Source organism: Lactuca sativa, chromosome 8 (genome assembly GCF_002870075.4).
Source record: "Lactuca sativa cultivar Salinas chromosome 8, Lsat_Salinas_v11, whole genome shotgun sequence".
In the NCBI taxonomy this organism is placed as follows: domain Eukaryota; kingdom Viridiplantae; phylum Streptophyta; class Magnoliopsida; order Asterales; family Asteraceae; genus Lactuca; species Lactuca sativa.
The window spans coordinates 72321544-72341976 of NC_056630.2; the positions used below are offsets into that span (position 1 = coordinate 72321544).

At 32.6% G+C, this 20433-nt stretch overlaps 1 protein-coding gene and 1 pseudogene across 1 annotated transcript; both read right to left on the bottom strand.

Annotated features, from left to right (window-relative positions):
- Positions 1–240: 240 nt before the first annotated feature.
- LOC111906336 (TMV resistance protein N-like) lies at positions 241–8440 on the bottom strand (annotated as a pseudogene).
- Positions 8441–12832: 4392 nt separating this feature from the next.
- On the bottom strand, positions 12833–19464 carry LOC111906304 (disease resistance protein Roq1-like). The gene is made up of 6 exons (XM_023902061.2): positions 19273–19464; positions 18064–18659; positions 16342–17455; positions 15932–16180; positions 13658–14362; positions 12833–13564 (listed from the first exon to the last, which is right to left on the bottom strand). Exons 2-6 carry the CDS (start codon positions 18561–18563, stop codon positions 13010–13012), a joined length of 3123 nt encoding a protein of 1040 aa, XP_023757829.1. The 5' UTR covers positions 18564–18659; positions 19273–19464; the 3' UTR covers positions 12833–13009.
- Between the last annotated feature and the right edge of the window lie 969 nt (positions 19465–20433).

Here is a 20433-nt window from a genome sequence, read left to right on the forward strand (position 1 = left end):
GTTCGTCAGTCATAAAACTCCAAAACTTATAGCTTCAATCATGTCAAGGTTCTAGGATAGAGGAACAAAATGGTATATAACTGGATCAAATTCAAAATGTTTTTCCTCTCTCTCTCTCTCTCTCTCTCTCTATATATATATATATATATATATATATATATATATATATATATATATATATATATATATATATATATATATATATATATATATATATATATATATATATATCATGAAAAGTTAACGATTACCATTGTTGCATCCATAGCACATGTTTAGAACATCTTCCTTCTTCCAAACTCTACTATGTTTTTCAGGATTGTTAGGGTGTTCCCCTCTAACAATGTACTGTGCCATCTCTTGTACCAAATCATGCATATCAAAATCTCCATATGCTGAAATAGTTATGAGAGCCTTTTGTACCAACACCTTTATGCCTATAACAGGATGAAAACCACAAGCATCAAGTATCTTCATGATATATTCACTTGCATACCACGAAGGAGCCCTCCTGAAGAAACATGCAATATCAAGGAACAGCTCTCTTTCCACGGGCTTAAGTCCATCAAAGCTGATTTTTAACTTATCAAGAATATCAGTCTCTGGGATTTCTTTCAATCTATCCAAGGCACTCCTCCACTCATTTATCTCTTTGTCACATAGAAAACGACCGAGAACTCTAAGTGCTAATGGCAGCCCACCAGCATATGATACAACATCTTTCGAAAGCTGCTCATAATCTTCTATGCATATGTGACCCCGGGGTGCGTGTTTGCAAAAGAGCTTCATAGCCTCATCATTGTTTAACAAGGTAATATTGTGTATAACATCTACTTTGTGTCCGGTTAATACATGCGCATCTCTAGTTGTGATTATGATGCGGCTTCCTTCACCGTACCAATCACGTGATCCAGCTAACTCTTCTAGGTGCTCAACTTTGTCAACATCATCTAGAACAATCAAGACTTTTTTATGCTGTAACCTATCCCTTATCATGTGTCTTCCTTCTTCAACTCTCCCTACCTCCACTTGCTTCTGTTTCAGAACACCATAAAGAATTTTTTCTTGCAATCTTTCCAAACCGTCTTTATTACTTGATTCCTCCCGAATATTTTTTACAGAGCAGCAACCATCAAACTTGATGGAGATTTCATCATAAAAACAAGAGGCAAGAGTTGTCTTACCACCACCCCCAACCCCCCATATTCCAATCATAAGAACACCATCTAACCCAATTTGTAAGTCTGATATCAAATGTTGCATGCGAGCCTCTACTCCAACCAGGTTGTCATCCACACTTGAAGTTAATGGATGCAACCTATGTGAAATTGTGTCAATAATATTTTTGATGCATTTTGACTCGTGTCTGCAAATTGGATATTATAGGATCATTAGCACATTGACAAATAGCCTCATCATAAACTACTACCCTAGAGATTGCTCACTTGTTGAGTTCTTAGCAGATGTTAATTTCTAGCAGTAGTGATTAATTATTATTTGGCTCTTATGAAGTTATCTAGTTGAAGCCTTTGTTTATCAAATAAGGTCATCACTCATCAACGTCATATCCTATAACTAAAATATTTGTATGAAAACCTACTTATTGTCATGCATATCTTCCTTCTTCACTCTGTACTACCGGTTGTGTTTTCAAAATAGCTAATAAAACTTCATATCGTACTTGTTGGATCCTGTTAAAAAACTACAAACACATTTTTCCCAACATCTTCATTTCTTATATCATTTGAGGACAAAGAAACAGAAGGTTTTCAAGAACATACATCAAAAACCTCACTACAAAACCCTATTCTACTCTCATAACAAAACACTCAAGCCCTAATCTAGAATGATTATCAGAGATGAATGAACAAGATGTAACACAGCAGAATATAAAGAACGATCAGGAAAAATACAACAGATCTACTACTCAATCGTTTTGATCTTTTAAGAAAACCCTAACTGAAAGAGCTTGTATCATAAGAGAGAAGAACGAGATGAAAAAATATCTTTCTAATCTGATCTCTTCCCACTCTCTCTCTTCTTTTATACCTCCTATCATTGAAACGGATCTAACCCGACCCTATTTAGGTCCGCGCTTCACACCTGCATTTATACATATACGTATAAAAATAAATATAAGATTGTATATTAATTCATAATATTTTCAACATCCCCCCTCAATCGAAATATTTATTTTTCACTTTTAAAAACATCAACAATACTCATTTTCTTAGTTAGAAAATCATGCTGCTTTATAGTTAAAGATTTAGTTAAAATGTCTGCAGTTTGTTCAGAAGAACAAATTTTAACCAATTTTATCACTCCATTAGAAATCTTTTCTCTAATAAAATGCAAGTCAACTTCAAAATGTTTTGTTCTCTCATGAAACACAGGATTTAAAGCTAATTTGATAGTTGACTCATTATCACAAAAAACTGAAACAGGAATTAAATCTTTAATTTCTAATTCAAACAAAATTTTTAATATCCAAATTATTTCACAAGTAATAGACCCTAAAGCTCTATATTCAGCTTCAGTGGAGGATCTAGAAACAGTAGATTGTTTCTTACTCTTCCATGATATTAAACAGTTATTAAAATAAATCAAATAACCAGACACTGATTTCCTTGTAATCATGCACTTAGCCCAGTCAGCATCTACAAACCCTTTAAGCTCAAATTTATCAGATTTGGTTATAACTACTCCTCTTCCAGGACTGTTTTTTAAGTATCTTAAAAGTCTAAAAACAATTTTTAGATGAGATTTTTTAGGTCTGTGCATGAACTGACTAAGTACCTGAACAGCATATGAAATATCTGGTCTAGTAACTGTCAAATATATCAATTTACCAATAAGTTTCTGAAACTCAGTTTTATTGTCTAATAATGGATTTTCTTTTTCATTTTCATCAGCCTTTATCAGAAAATTTGTTTCCAATGGAGTATTTACAGGTTTACACCCAAGCATACCATACTCATGTAATAATTCTAAACAATATTTCCTTTGATTTAAACACAAACCATTATTAAATTTTATTACCTCAATTCCCAAAAAATATTTTAAAGTTCCAAGATCTTTAATTAGAAACTGAGTTTTCATAAAGTCCTTAACTTTCTGCAATTCATGTTCACAACTTCCAGTTAAAATAATATCATCTACATATACAAGCAATATAGTTAATGATCCTTCAAATTTCCTTAAAAATAATGAATAGTCACTTATACTTTGCTTAAAACCAAACATAAACAAGGAAGAACAGAGTTTTTCATTCCACTTCCTAGGAGCTTGTTTCAAACCATATAAAGATTTAGTAAGTTTACAAACCCTAGAGTCACCAATAGAAAAATATCCAGGAGGAAGAGACATGTAAACATCTTCAGTTAAGTCACCATATAAGAATGCATTATTAATATCTAATTGATATAATGGCCAAGAATTGTGTACAGATAGAGAAATAATTATTCTTACAGTTACAATTTTTGCAACAGGAGAGAAAGTTTCTTCAAAATCAATTCCTTCCCTTTGATTATACCCTTTAGCTACTAAACGAGCTTTATATCTTTCTACTTCACCAATAGACTTGTATTTAATTTTGAAGATCCACTTACAACCTATTGGTTTTCTGTTCTTAGGTAAACATGTAATTTCCTAGGTATTATTTCTATGGAGAGCTTCCATCTCTTCATTCATAGCTTTAACCCAATTTGGATCAGTTAAAGCTTCCTTATAATCTTTAGGCTCAACAATTTTATTTAAATTTGAAATAAAACATTTAGTATTATTGTCTAAAGAAGAATAATTAATAGTTCTTTCTATTCCATATTTATATTTGCCTTCAACAATGTAATCAGAAAACTTTACAGGCATATGAGACTCACGTCTAAACCTAGAAGAACCTAAAGACTGTTCAACAGAAGGGATTAAGGGTAACTGACTACTTTCCTCATAAATGTTAGAAGAAGAAGGAACTGAATAAGCAAAAGGAGGCACAACTGCCTCACCACTACGATTGACATCATTATTAGGATTGACATCATCCAGGTGAATGGCTGCATCAGTACCATCCAGCTGTGATTCTACTCTCAGCTCATCAAGATTAATAGAATCATTTAAGTATTCATTAGTATCAAACTCATCATAGGAAAATGGATCATTAGGGCCAAAATCAGAAAAAATTTTGTCAACATTAGTTGACTTCAATTTATATGGAAAAACAGATTCATAAAATTTCACATCTCTGGACATAAAAGAAGTATCAGTATCAAGACTAAGAAGTTTATAAGCCTTTTTATCAGAAGAATATCCTAATAAAATGCACTTTTCAGCACGTTCAGAAAACTTATCAGAAACATTTTGTTTAACAGCAAAACAAAGACAACCAAAAACTCTCAAATGATCAAAATTAGGTTTTCTTTTATAAACAAGTTCATAAGGAGATAATCCATTTAAAACTGATGTAGGCATTCTATTTATCAAAAAAACTGAAGTTAAAACAACATCTTCCCCAATATTTTATAGGAACAGTTGACTGAAACAAAAGTGATCTTGCAACATTAAGTATGTGTTTGTGCTTCCTTTCCACAACTCCATTTTGTTGTGGAGTGTAAGCACAGGAAGTCTGATGAATGATACCTCGTTCAATACAAAAATATTTCATTTGATTATTCACAAATTCAGTACCATTATCAGATCTCACAACCTTAATATTAACACTAAACTGGTTTAGTAAAATATTCACAAAAATCTTAAAGCAATCAAAAACTTCACTTTTAGATTTCAAAAGAAAAACCCAAGTAGCCCTTGAAAAATCATCCACAATAGTCAGAAAAAACTTAAACCCTTCTACAGAAGCTAGTCTATAGGGACCCCAAACATCTAAGTGAATTAATTCACCCAAGTGGGTTGAACAATGTTGACTAAGTGAGAATGACTCCCTAGTCTGTTTAGCCCTATGACAGACATCACAAGGAGGAAGAGACTCATTTCCTAGTTTCAATTTATCTTTCAAAATATTTAGAGCCTGATCAGCAGGATGATCTAGTCTACTATGCCAAGTTAACTTTGAGACACAACACTTAGAATTAGTTAGATTTACTGAATTACCCGAGGGAACATGATCTAGGTAATATAACCCCCCAGATTCTCTACCATTCTCCACCATCTTCTTTGATAGTGAATCCTGAATTTTACAATTATGTTCAGAGAAAATAATTTCACATCCATTATCCTTACATAGTTTATGTACAGACAAAAGATTAACATTAAAGTCTGGCACAGCAAAAACATCAAATAAAGTAAGATTAGAGAACAATTGAACATTCCCAATCTTATTTATTTTAGCAGAAGAACCATTAGGATGTTTTACAAGTAGATTAAGTCTAGACACATCCACAGTGTCTTGGAGTTGTGATTCTGAAGCTATCATATGTTGATTTGCTCCAGAATCAACAATCCAACTTTGAAATTTATTTGGAGTAACACAAGAGTTAAAACAATATATTGTTGTTGTTGTTGTACCTGCCATATTTGCAGCAGCAGGTACATCCTCACTAGCAGAATTCTCATTTATGAGACGAAGAAATTTTGAATATTGTTCACTAGTAAGATAATGACATTCACTACCACAACCAGACTCAGAAGCAACCACAGAACTGCTGTTTGGACCAACAGAAGAAGAATTCACAGAAACAGATTTATTTTGATTATTATTTCCATTTCTTTGTTTAAAATCCTTTGGATATCCAATCAATTTATAACACTTTTCTATTGTATGACCTTTAAGATTACAGTGCTTACACTGTAATCCTTGATTTCTGAATCTATTTTGACCTTGACCTTTTTTAAAATCAGTAACCTTACTATTAAAAATAGACACTTGAGGTTTTGAAGAAACAACAGAACTCAAAGAACCATTCTTTTGAAGAGACTCTTCTCTAGAGAGAATTGAGAAGGCAGTTTTAACATTAGGCAATGGTTCCATTAAAAGAATGTGACTTTTAACCTGATTATATACATCATCAAGACCACTTAAAAATTGCATTAATTTCATCATTTTAGAATGATAATTTAGTTTATTTGCAGCCTCACAAACACATTCAGATAAACTAGTCAAACCATCAAACTCTTTCCATAAAGAATCAAGTTTGTTATAATAGTCTGAAAGAGAAGAACCACTTTGTTTTAAAGTGTTTATCTGCTGATGAATATTAAAAATTACAGAACCATCAGCCTTATTATAGGTTTCAAACAACTCATCCCAAATGTCTTTAGCATTATCAGAATAAACATGACTAGCATATATTGCTTCAGATATAGATCCTAATAACCAATTACACACAACAGCATTCACACGTTCCCATTTAGATTTTTTAGTTTCATCAGTTTTTTCAAGAACAATAGTTCCATCCACAAAACCCAATTTATTTCTAGCTTTAAGGCCTCTAGTCATTGCACTACGCTATAAACGAAAATTTTCATTACCAGTCAATTTAATAGTTATTATGGAAGTAACTGCATTATCAGACGGATGTATGTATAAGGGATCATCAAAGTCAACAGGAGAATCCTTAGGGACACCACTTCCCTCAGGTGTATCTCCAGTCATAACAGATCACAAAACAATACCAATCAAAGAAAAAACAAGACAAGAAAATGTCAAACAGGTAAAGAACAAAAAACAACACTTGTGTTGGCTTAAAGTTCAGATGGTCACCACAGTTTGTCGGGGCCCAAGACAACCAAACACAAGGTGAACAAGAAAATAGAATCAACAATAAATTTCAGACAACAAATAACCGATGTACCAAAGACACCAGATCTTGCACATCTACAACCAAAAAGGAAAAGAAAGGGAACAAGAAAACCTTACAGTGCTTAAGGTAAATTGTTTGTTTAAAAATCGACTCCCTGAATCTTTTACTCAACGGGTTTATCGGTGATGAAATCCGACTCCTATGAGAAGATTAGAGGGATTAATCGATAACTGATACTTGTGACTTTCAGTTTCACTCAGAACTTAGCACCAGCAGGAAACTCAATCTGCAAGAGCAACAAAAAATTCTCGCAGTACCAGGATCTCAAAAAAACTATGAAATAGAGTAAAAAGAGTGAAACCCTAAGTCTAATACAGAGTAACTCAAAACAGGTTAATCAAAAAACAAAACTAACCTCGTAACAGCGATGACAACAGATCGTAGTAACGAACACCAGAAGATGCGTCAAGAACAAGAACGACGAGCCTTGAGCTCTGATACCATGTTAAAAAACTACAAACACATTTTTCCCAACATCTTCATTTCTTATATCATTTGAGGACAAAGAAACAGAAGGTTTTCAAGAACATACATCAAAAACCTCACTACAAAACCCTATTCTACTCTCATAACAAAACACTCAAGCCCTAATCTAGAATGATTATCAGAGATGAATGAACAAGATGTAACACAGCAGAATATAAAGAACGATCAGGAAAAATACAACAGATCTACTACTCAATCGTTTTGATCTTTAAAGAAAACCCTAACTGAAAGAGCTTGTATCATAAGAGAGAAGAACGAGATGAAAAAATATCTTTCTAATCTGATCTCTTCCCACTCTCTCTCTTCTTTTATACCTCCTATCATTGAAACGGATCTAACCCGACCCTATTTAGGTCCGCGCTTCACACCTGCATTCACCTATACATATACACTATATACATATACGTATAAAAATAAATATAAGATTGTATATTAATTCATAATATTTTCAACAGATCCCCAAAAATATATGAACATTGTAATTGGATTATTGCATAGCAGAAGTAAAATCATCTGCATCGTTGTACTCTAAAAACACGAATTATATCCTCAAATCGTTCAAAAGCTTATAAGGTATAAGTATAAATATCTTAAACATAAAAAGCTAGTACACAAACCAAGAAGGAAATTACCCGTTGGCAATCTGTTGAGGTTCCCATCCAGACACATTAGCTGCATCCACAAGTGCTTTTCTCCACGATTCAACCTTCTTGTTGGTGTTCTCCAACTCATGTTTCACAAATGCTTCTCCATATTCACATTTTTGTTTTCAAACTTCGGAAGGATCAACATCATAAAATACGGGCATCACAATTAATTTGGCCTCTTGTGTCCTTGCATTTCATGATATGTACAAGTTCATCTAAGCACCATGAAGAACTTGTGTAGTTTTTAGAGAATGTGATGATGGCCATCTGTGATTCTTCAATAGCCATCATTAGAGATGGACCAATTGATTCGCCCCGAGGGAGTGTTTCATCATCTTTGTAAGTGTGGATCCCTTGTTGTTCGAGAGTTGTGTAGAGATGATCCACAAAAGTCTTTCGAGTATCTTCTCCTCTAAAACTAAGAAAAACATGGTACTTCCACAATTGAGAAGAAAAAACCAGCCCTAAAGAAGAAGATGATGGCAAAGATGCCATCAATGAGTTAATTTCTTTGAGTTTGAATGTAAGTGGTTTGAGCACCTTAATGAAATGGACCATATATATAGAATGAGATGTGAGTTCCCTTTTACACTTGACATTTTCAATATTATTTTCTAACAAAATAGGAAGAGATGTATTAATTTAAAGTCTGCTATAAAAGTATCTTGTTTTGACAATATTCAAAAATGCATATTTGGCCGAAATGAATAATAAACGAAAAAATTAATCAATATTAACAAGTACAAGTGTTAGGTGACTAAGTGACCTTTTATCGCCATAAGATATGTTTTTATTTCCATTTAAAGAACATACAAATATGATCATTACATTAACCAAAAGGCGAATGTCACCCCAGGATGACCCCACCACCCATAGATACTGCCAATACGAGGAACATAAATCATAATGTCTCCATGGCACGAGAGGTGATGTCCAAACTTCGACTTAAACTTAGAACCAAACTTACTGATTCTCACCTGCTTACCGCTAATTAAAACGTAAGAGGACAAAAGTTAGTCATCAATCTATATTTATACCATATATTTTTATGTTTTGGCATTGGAATTTCTTTTTATATTTTCTTTGTGTTGGTTGGTTAGCTTTTTGAGAAAAATACAAATATATGACACTTATATATAAATAATTTGCCATTAATTTGTCAAAAAAACATAAAATGAATATATAAATTATGATTTTCCATCTTTTTATAATTATAGGGCCCACACAACCGTCTTTGATTTATTAATTTATCTCCTGAAATTCTTTTACTACAATCAGTTGTATTTTTGCTCCATGGATATCCAAAATATATCACAGAAACCTAAAAAGACAAAAGTAACAAAAACTAAACTTCTACTTCGTATCATTGTATTGTTGATTTATTATAAATGTAACAGTAAATTAAAAAATTTATATTTATGCTATAGTGAAAGTTATGGATTTGGTCCTCGATTTTTTTTAATGGACCACATCCTTGTCTTAATTAGTCCCGTTAAATATTTATATAAAGGACATGTTACCCTTATTTTATATAAACTTATTCCCCCACCCCATCCCCTCTTTATTGGTTGATTGACTTTTTAAAGAATCAAATCTATGAAATTTATTAACAATATGTGCCATTATTTTGTCAAGAAACATAAATGAACATTTAAATTATGATTTTCCATCTTTTGTAATAATTTTCATTTTTATCTCCTGAAAACTTCTACCCACCCCCTTTCGCCCTCTTATCATTGCGCCTTCTTCATCACTGCTCCATGGGTGGAATATGAGAGTAGTGTGGTGTGGATCACAAATCACATCTTCATAGTTACGGTTCAATTCGATTTCTGCAAGAATGTGTTTGTTTTCTTCATCTAGAATGTTAAGGTTGTTGGTGTTTACGGTTTCCAACTTAGTGACTGTGATTTAGGTTTTATCTAGAGTTACTGATTAAACAGCAGAGCAAGATAACAGAGCAAGATGAATCTTAGATGCCAAAAGATCATTCCTTTTTGTGAAAACTTGTTTTGACATGTTCAAGACCCAACTTTGTGGGTGTTTTTTTTTGGTAATCAGTTGTATGTATGAAATATATTGGATTAAATGCATAGAGATGATTAGATTTAAATGTATGAAATATACTTACTTAGTTTGAAAAACATTAACTAATTAACTCATGTCAGTTTGTAATCAATACTTACCGATTATTTTTGTGGTACATACTTTCTTTTAAAGGCAAGGAAAAAAAATAGCTAGAAAAGTTAAAAACTGTTGCAGACAAACTTACCTGAGCATAAGCATGGTATCTAGTTTCTCCTCATTATCCCACACATGCTTCTATTGAAACCTCCACCAACCCCGAATACTAAAAAAACAACGGAAGCCCATGATATGTGACTGTGACTACTGATTTTGACTCTGCATTTTCATCCAACTAAGTATGAGATGACATATTCATGACATTCACATACCATCCAATAATTAACATGAGAATTTTTATGATTTTGTACTTTTCAGGGATGTTTGAACTAAAGTTTCAAATGAACATATTGGCTCTCAACTGGAAGATTAGCCAGGCCAGCTGCACATTGAGACATAATACATTTCACCTATAAAAAATAAAAAATAAAAAACAGTTTGTGCAGATTTCAACAGGCAAGGTATGAAGTTCACCTGGTTCTAAAGATGATGGCATGTCAAGTAATCCTGTGGTAGCTGCAATAGTAGTCGCCTAATATAAAAGTATTTACAACCCTTGTAACTATTTGATACAACTGATCTAGACTCTAATAAAGTACCTATTTTATGAACAATGAGGCTTCAATTACAAAAACTACATATCAGAGTTTAAAATACAAAAAGTTATGTTAACCTTGTTTGTTAATGCATAACCAAATTCATTCTAATAAACATAAAACTTACTATTCATTATCATATATATAAGTTTTCAGTCACAAGTACTGTATAAATTAGGATTCCGCTGTAACTCAAACTAATACTAATGATATACATTTCTACGAGCACTGTAACCACATGACATTCAAGAATACTTATGAATAAGAATATAGAGCATTTCAGCTACACTTATGTAATTGTATGAATAGATGAAGATATAAAAACCTACTATCCCTGTTAAGATATAAAGTATAAACCAAGTCAAACGAGCATAATTTGGTCTAAAATTTGGATAGGACAATGGAGAAATAATGTCTAGGGGACTAAAATGTACACTTATGTGACCAATGAAAATAAAGGATGATGAAACAAGCAGTTGTCAGTCCTGCAACTAGCTTACTTGAAGAAGCAAAACCGAACTCATCATATATGCTCCCAGATGCATATACAGAAATTATAATCTTATTGATCGACTCTTCAATACGAGACAGGAGAAAATGTTTTGTTATTGCCTATGCAAAGTGCTATGTCTGTTTGAATGTGAATGTGAATTTGATGAATACATATAATTTATAAGAAAATATTATAGAAACATTTTGGAGATAGAGAAAGTTTATGCAAGATTCAAGGTCACTATTAAAAACAAACCATTAAAAAACATATTTTGTATTTGGGTAACTTGTCTGGAGCAGGTTCCTTCCAGAACAACGGCCCCACCCATTCGATTGAAAGTCATCACCCAAATATGAGGAGTAATTATTAGCGGCCCACATATGCAGAAGCATGCATACATACTCAAATTAGGTCAGAAAAATAACGAAGGTCAAGGGTGAAAGAGGATCGATATATATTAGTACTTAGAGGAAAGAGAAGCGGGTGAGTAAGACATTCAATGAAAGAAGGGGTAGAAATCAACTGATCTGAGGTGTCTACTGAGTTGTTACCGTTCGATTCTACAATGTGGTCCATCGACAACGATTAGTAAGTTGTGAAATCTCGAGCGATGTGTAAGATTTTGGGTAAAATCTTGAATCTTTGACTTCAAAATGGAAAAACCGAGACCTTTGACTTCCTGAGTGTGTTTTTGAATAGTTGTTTTTTTTTCCTTTTAAAAAAACAGGGGAAATATACGGAAGTGAAAACAATTATATGGAAGCAGTGGAATATATTGGAAATATATTTTAGGGTTTTTGTCATTATAGTTTAACAAAGTGTATAACTTCCTCGACTGTTAGGAACACATGGTGAAGATTTTTGGGTTACACCAATTTCCAAGATTCAAACAAGCTTGCAACTTTTTCGAGAGGGCCAATCAAATCACTATTACAAGGATCTTATTTCTGAAATGAACTTGAAGGCTTCGAACTTGACACAAACAAGTATGAGATTGTGTATTTACTTAGGTTATGTTCAGTAATGCTGGTTGTTTGTTCATTTTGATTGTTTTAGTTCTTCTTGGTTAATTCCAATGATGTTTGTACATGTATTGGCATTGTACTTTATTTTTGTGTGTTTCCAATGTTCAAGATGTTATTCCAATGTTGGTTGTTGCATAATTACAATTGTGGTTTTTGACCATATATATACATTTGTGTACATATGCATATGACATTATATGTATAACATGCTTTATTGCATTCTAATTTGACCAAATTTACATATATATGAAAAATGTATGTATCCCATTTTGCATTCAAGTTCCAAATTACATACATATTCACATATATATATATATATATATATATATATATATATATATATATATATATATATATATATATATATATATATATATATATATATATATATATATATATATATATATATATATATATATATATATATATATATATATATATATATATATATATGGCATATTCTATTTCAACCAAATAATTAGCCTGCAATTGTATATGCATGCCAGATACATGCATATTCACATGACCAAATTTGCATTCTAGATTGATGTTCGATATGGCAAGTAGCACATATTTGACATGTATCGTATAATAAAGACATATTTTACCATACAACTTCCGATCTAATCAGTTCAGATGTAATCCTTTTTAACAAAAACAACAGCCATGAAAGTAAAATTGGTACCACGGATCATTTGATGGTGACACAAAAGATTATGTGGAGGGGAAAACTGGGGGGCAGTCAAACGACCTCTGGAAATATGTCTCAAAGCCGACATTTCCATAAAATCTTGACAGAGGAGTTTGAATCATGTTGTATGGTAAATGTCTTTCTGTAATCAAATTCCCCATCCCAAACTTCTGAGGAATCTGTTGGGACTATTGGTGTTTGCATCGGATCATCTTTAGGAACAAGTACAGCCCTAAACCTAAGCTCACCTCCATACAAATACTCATTGTCCAAGGAAAATGAAAAGGTATTGTATGTTGAATTCAAGCATCCAGTGTGTCTCAATGAACTAAAGGAAACATATCCTACAAATATCTGATCATAATGAGTCTCGAGTGTTTCATTATACTCCTGATCATCAAGCTCAGACTGACAAACGTCTTGTACACCCATCTTGATGGTTATGTCAGGGAACCCTTCAAATGTCACCTCGGGTTTGACAAACATCAAAATCCCAGAAAAGCGATTGCACCAATCATGTGGAAGCAGCATATTATAAGTCTTCATCCAAACAACCCAAAGTACAGACGCCCTCCTCCAAATGTCATCGCCCGAAAGGTTGATACTGATAAAGTAATCTCTGGCGTTTCCCTGGCCACAAAACACGTTCCATTATGATTCACCTCTATTCTTCTTATGTTTTTGAGGTTTTTATATATAAAGAATGAAAATCAAAAGGCAAACCTGGAGCATGGAGTTTAGTAATATGTCACCACAAAGCGCACCAAGTTTGGTATACCCCCAAACTGAGACTTGCCACAACCATTTACAGTTTGAAATATTTCCAAAGCTTTTAAGTGACGAACACCAACCCGCTATAACAACAGCTATACTTGATGGCAACTCTGACAATTCTACAAGTTGTTTGCACCATGACACGTTCAGCCGTTTGAGCTGAGGAAGTAGCAAGAGACTAAAATCCAACCGGACAAATCCATTTCCTTCTAGATCGAGTTCTAGCAAATTGGGTAATTCCCAACCAGCAGCCGAATTGATGTCTCCATCTGTCAGACTGCAGTTGCTGAGAACCAGCTTTCTTAAGCATCCACTAAAAAACCATAGACCTATGTGGTTCATGTTGCGAGGTACAATATTCTCCAAATTAATTTGTTGGATGTTTGAAAGATTAAAAATTAATGTGCACCATGAGAGTACAATGGTCTCGAGTTTCGTTGACTGGGTAATGGGTGGAACCATCTTAAGATTGCCACAATTCCTTATGTCCACACAAACAAGCTTTTGCAAATGTCCAAATGATGGATGGATTTGTTTTAAAAGTGAAGATCCATAAACCATGAATGTTTCAAGGTTTGGAAGCCCCTCAAAATCTGGTGTCTCCATTAGTTTATCCAGGCTATCAAGTTTGATCATTCTCAAGTGTGGTAGAAACTGTATACACAGGTGCACAGATGTCAAAAGTTTGCCCAACAGTTCAAGGAAAATGGGTGTGTGTCATATATATATATATATATATATATATATATATATATATATATATATATATATATATATATATATATATATATATATATATATATATATATATATATATATATATATATATATATATATATATATATATATATAATGTTTGTAAACATGATTGGTTTAATAAAATTCTATCTGTAAAACCATGCATGTTTAAAAAAATTGATGGCCAAAAACTATTACATTGAAAAACAAAAATTGTGTTCAGGAAAGCAATCAATTTTTTTATGATAACAAAACTTTCATACAAAATCGGTATCTTGATCGTAAAGCAAGTCGTGTTTATAAAAGAATTTCCTTAAAAACATGTTTTATATAAAATTGGTGATGGTTAACCGATTGAATCCCGGAAAAAATAAAAACCACGGTTTTGGTTCTGTTGAATCCCGGAATTGACTAAATTATAATCAACAATAATACTGAAAAACAGGGGTGAGCATATTAACGGACAAACTGAACCATTTTAATTGAACCATTACTAAAATAGGTGATGTGGTTTCTAACTTTGATTAACCGAATACATGTAGTTCGGTTATGGTTTTCAAATAAAAGTCTAAAACCACACCACTACAAACCGAACCGAACCAATAATATTAATAAATGTGTTTTAATATAATATTTTACTAATTATATGGTATGTAATTATATTAGGAATTGAAATTTTAAAAGATAATTATTTGGAATTAGATGAGATACGTAATATTCTATCATATTAACATAGTTACAAACATGCAGTCATTCATTTTTATAGCAATGTACTTTCTGTTTTTATTTTTTATAGCAAAGTACTTTTTTATTTTATGTAATTTTGAACCATTATGGTTTAACCGACATTAACCATTGATCATATAGCCAAATAAATAAGTTAACCCAAACTACTACTAACCGATACCCAATGGCTACCAAAATACATTAACCAAATGTAATGGTTATGGTTCGGTTTTGGCCAATAACCTAACCAAACTACCTCATACACACCCCTACTGAAAAACCAAACAAACTACCAGCTTTAAAAAAGTACATAATCAAAATCAAGAACCAAATTAGTTTTCGGTTTTGTACCCGTAAGGAGACAAAAGTATATGTATAGAGTCGAAAACTGACAGTGTATATTTAATAGAGGCTTTATTAATTTCTCAGTTTCATAAGTGTCCTACAAGTGTTGGGCGATGTGATGTATAAGTTACCTTCCTAACTATCATATGTGTATATCATTACCACCAACTTTCTAATAAAACTATTAATAATCGCTTCATATTCATAAGCAAAAGAAATAAACTTTTAATAAATAATATATTCATTTGAATAAGAGCCAAGTATTTCATGATTACTGAGATACTTTAAAATCCAGCCATTTATGTACATGTGTGTGTCTTATTGATAGAGGAAGAGATAGGAAGCAGCTTAGATTATTAATTTAGCCATTCACTTTGCTTTCATCCATTGAAGTGATTAAACAATAAGGATTACCTTGTAACCATCCCAAAGTTGATTTGCATTGATGTTTTTCAATGTTAGACAGCAAAGGTCCCTTGGTGGAAAACTTTCTGGCATTATAACTAATGATAGTGGAGTCACAACCAATAGTTTCTTCGAAACATATTTCTGATTCAAATCAATCCAACGAAGTTTCTTCATGTTTGCAGCGATTTGAAGAACACGTTGTGATTCAACACTCCAAAAACACGAAACACCTATAGCTTCAATCTTGTCAAGGTTCTAAGATAGAGGAACAAAATGGTGTCAGCATCGAGTTCAAATTGTTTCTTTATACATACATACATACATATATATATATATATATATATATATATATATATATATATATATATATATATATATATATATATATATATCATGAAAAGGTAGCCTAATATTACCATCATTGCATCCATAGAACATATTTTTAAAACATCTTCCACTTTCCAAACTCTACTATGTTTTTCAGGATTCTTGGGGTGTTCCCGTCTAACAATGTAGTGTGCCATTTCTTGTACCAAATCATGCATATCAAACTCACCAACTTCAGAAATAGTTATGAGAGACTTTTGTACCAACACCTTTATGCCAATAACAGGGTAATAACCACAAGCATCAAGTATCATCATTCTCTCTTCATATGTATACCGGCAGGATCCCCTCAAGAAACATGCAATGTCTAGGAACAACTCTTTCTCCAGGGGTGTAAGTCTATCAAAGCTGATTTTTAGAACTTCCAAAATATTAGCATCAGGAATTTCTTTCAATCTAGCCAAGGCACTCCTCCACTCATTCATCTCTTTGTCACATAGAAAACGACCGAGAACTCTAAGTGCTAATGGGAGCCCACCAGCATACGAAACCACATCTTTTGAAAGCTGTTCATAATCTTCAATACGTTTGTAACCCCGGGATGCATGCTTGCAAAAGAGCTTCATAGCTTCATCATTGTTTAACAAGCTTATATTGTATATCACATCTACTTTGTGTGCAGTTAATACATGCTCATCTCTAGTTGTGATTATTATACGGCTTCCTTCACCGAACCAATCATGTGATCCAACTAACTGTTCTAGGTGCTCAAGGTTGTCGACATCATCAAGAACAATCAACACCTTTCTATGGTGTAACCTATCCTTTATCATGCGCCTTCCTTCTTCAAGTCTCCCTACCTCCATTTGCTTTTGTTTCAAAACACCACAAAGAATTTTTTCTTGCAATCGTTCCAGACCTTCTTTATTAAATGATTCCTCCCGAACATTTTTTATAAAGCAACAACCATCAAACTTGCTAGATATCTCATCATAAACAGAAGAGGCGAGAGTAGTCTTGCCACCGCCCCCGACCCCCCATATTCCAATCATGCTCTTACCACCAAACCCGATTTGTAACTTTGATATCAAATGTTGCATGCGAGCCTCTACTCCAATCAAGTTGTTATCCACACTTGAAGTTATTGGATGCAACCTATGTGAAATTGTGTCAACAATTGTTTTGATGCATTTTGACTCGTGCCTGCAAATTGAATATACAAGGATCATCAATACATTGACAAATAGCCTCATCATAAACTACAACTCCAGAGAATGTTCACTTTGTGTGTTCTTAACAGATGTTAATCTCCAGTAGTATTGATAATTATTCGGCTCTTATCAAGTGATCTAGTTAACGCCTTTTTTCATCAATTACGGTCATTAAACATCATCAAGAATAATTTAAACATTTGTATGACAGCCTACTTATTATCATGCATCTTCCTTCTTAACTCTGTACTACCAATTGTGTCTTCAAAATAGCTAAGAGAAACTTCTTCATATATACTTTTTGGATCCCTTCTACAATATATATATATATATATATATATATATATATATATATATATATATATATATATATATATATATATATATATATATATATATATATTGTTATTTGATTATTGCATAGCACAACTATAAATATTTGCATCATTGTCCATGACAGTTATAAAAAAAAAACATGTATATTATCATCCAGAATTTCGCTATATCCTTTAAAATCTTATTAGGTATAAGTATACATGTCTTGTAGTAGAGCACACATATCTTAAGCATAAAAAGTGCACAAACAAAGAAGAAAATTACCCATTGGCAATGTGCTCGGTTTCCCATCCAGAAATGTTACTTGCATCCACAAGTGCTTTTCTCCAAGATTCAACCTTCGTGTTGTTCTCCAACTCATGTTTCACAAATGCTTCTCCGTATTTGTGTTTTTGTTTTCGAACTTCGGAAGGATCAACGTCATAAAATATGGGCATCACAATTTGTCCTCTTGTATCCTTGCATTTCATGATATGTGAAAGTTCATCTAAGCACCATGAAGAATCTGCATAGTTTTTAGAAAATACGATGACAGAGATCTGTGATTCTTCAATAGCCGTCTTTAGAGATGGGCCAATTGATTCTCCCTGAGGAAGTGTATCATCGTCCTTGTAAGTGTAGATCCCGTGTTGTACAAGAGCTGTGTACAAATGATCCACAAAAGTCTTACGAGTATCTTCTCCTCTAAAACTAAGAAAAACATGGTACTTCCACACGTGAGAAGAAAAGTCCACAGCGGAACGGGAAGATAATGAAGATTCCATCGACTTGTTGATTTGTTGAGATAGAATGTATGTGATTTTTGAGCAGCTTAACGAACTGAAATATATAGTGAGATGCAAGTCTCCAGTAAGTACAACCTGTTTCATGTTTGAAAAACCTAGTCAGAACTCATAATTGCGCTAACTGTTACTATAATACAAAAAAATATACCTATTTTTTTTTTCATTTTTTGTCTTAAAAGCTGCTTTGAAAATATAATACAGGTTATAATTCAAAAGATAGGCAGGGATTGATTCAGGTAACTGATGTTAGTAAATTCAAAAGTCTTTGTCCTGCGTCCGCCACTCTGCTTTCCCATTACATACTCAAAATCTGAATTGAATGAAGAAGATCGTTCATTTAAGAATCTATCAAGAGATACATAAACTCCCACCATGATTAATTGTAATAATACCCGAAATTAACTAGTGCCAAGAAACACACATCCGGGACCAATCCCCTTCTCAATTATTAATTTTTTGTATCCACAACACATATAAGCATCATTACACTCATTTCCTTTTAATTCCATTCGTTTATAGCATACACAAAAACCTAGTGACTTCCAAATTGTTTACTAATCGAAAAACTTCACCTCTGACTTAGGTCAAAATACGTGTCTGACATTCCACATCGACAATTTCTTAACTCGCTGATAAATTTACTCAATAAGTCGTATACTTTAGCAATTTACCGGTTTGAGGAACGTACCTCAAATTCGAGGCAACTCCAAACTCTAGCAGACTCCCTTTCTAAGCTTTTTCTTTCCAATCAATTTAACTTTGCAAGCTTATATTCAATTTTCGAATTCTAATTTATGCTTTCAACTGGATCGATTTGAGTTTGAGTAGGTTGATACGTTTCTCCACCGTTTGACACTTCTCTCTATATTCTGTAGATCGGTCAACGAGGGAGTGAATATAATGAGATGGAAGTTATAGTTTCCTTAAATATATATACTCACGTTTTGGAGTTTCAACATTTAGTCACCATACTTGCATATTTTACATTTTCGCCACCAAACCTTAAATTTCATTATTTCATCATTTATGCTAATTCGTCAAATAAGTGAATAACCTAAACTATATTTTTAAGATCTTCAGCATTAACATGACTTTCCTAGTAAAAAATTCGTGTTAAATGGTACAAATAGTGATTAATATCTAACACTAGCACCATTTTATATAAAAAAAAATACTAGCACATGTATCTTTGTTTTTTCTAACTTAATTAGGTTTTAAAAAGAGTTTTCATAAAAAAAACCCACCATAGTTTTTTTTAGTTTAACCACTAATTTTTTTATAAAGTTTAACTATTAAGAGTTTGTTTATATAATTCAAAGAGACGCAAGTAGATTTTAAATCAATTCTATCATTATAAATATATCTGATTGTACGAATGTAACCATAATATAAAAAACATGTGTGATGACTATTATCAAAAAAATTCTATCTAGTTCGTCCGTGGATATAGCTAAGATTAAATCTGATTGAGTGAACCACATCAACTTCTATTATTTATTTTATATGCATCTTTAATTGTTGCATTTGTGTTTGTGTTTTCTATCCTCGACCCTAACTACTAGTATCAGCTGATTGGAGAGCCTTGCCTCTCCCAAGGTAACAATACCAAATTTCACAAAAGATAATCACACACCCCTTCACTCTCTCATCTTATAATCATTTTGTTGCAACAACTAAATAACTTAAATACCCGTCCATTAATTAGATGCTCATAAGTTTGTGGAATTCCACATGTTACCTTTATCCAATTACATGACTAAAGTGGATGTGTAGACGTGGTGTGGTCTTAGATTTGCATGGAAATAGACTTTGTGTACCCACTATCATTTGGTTATATTTGAAGCTCTCT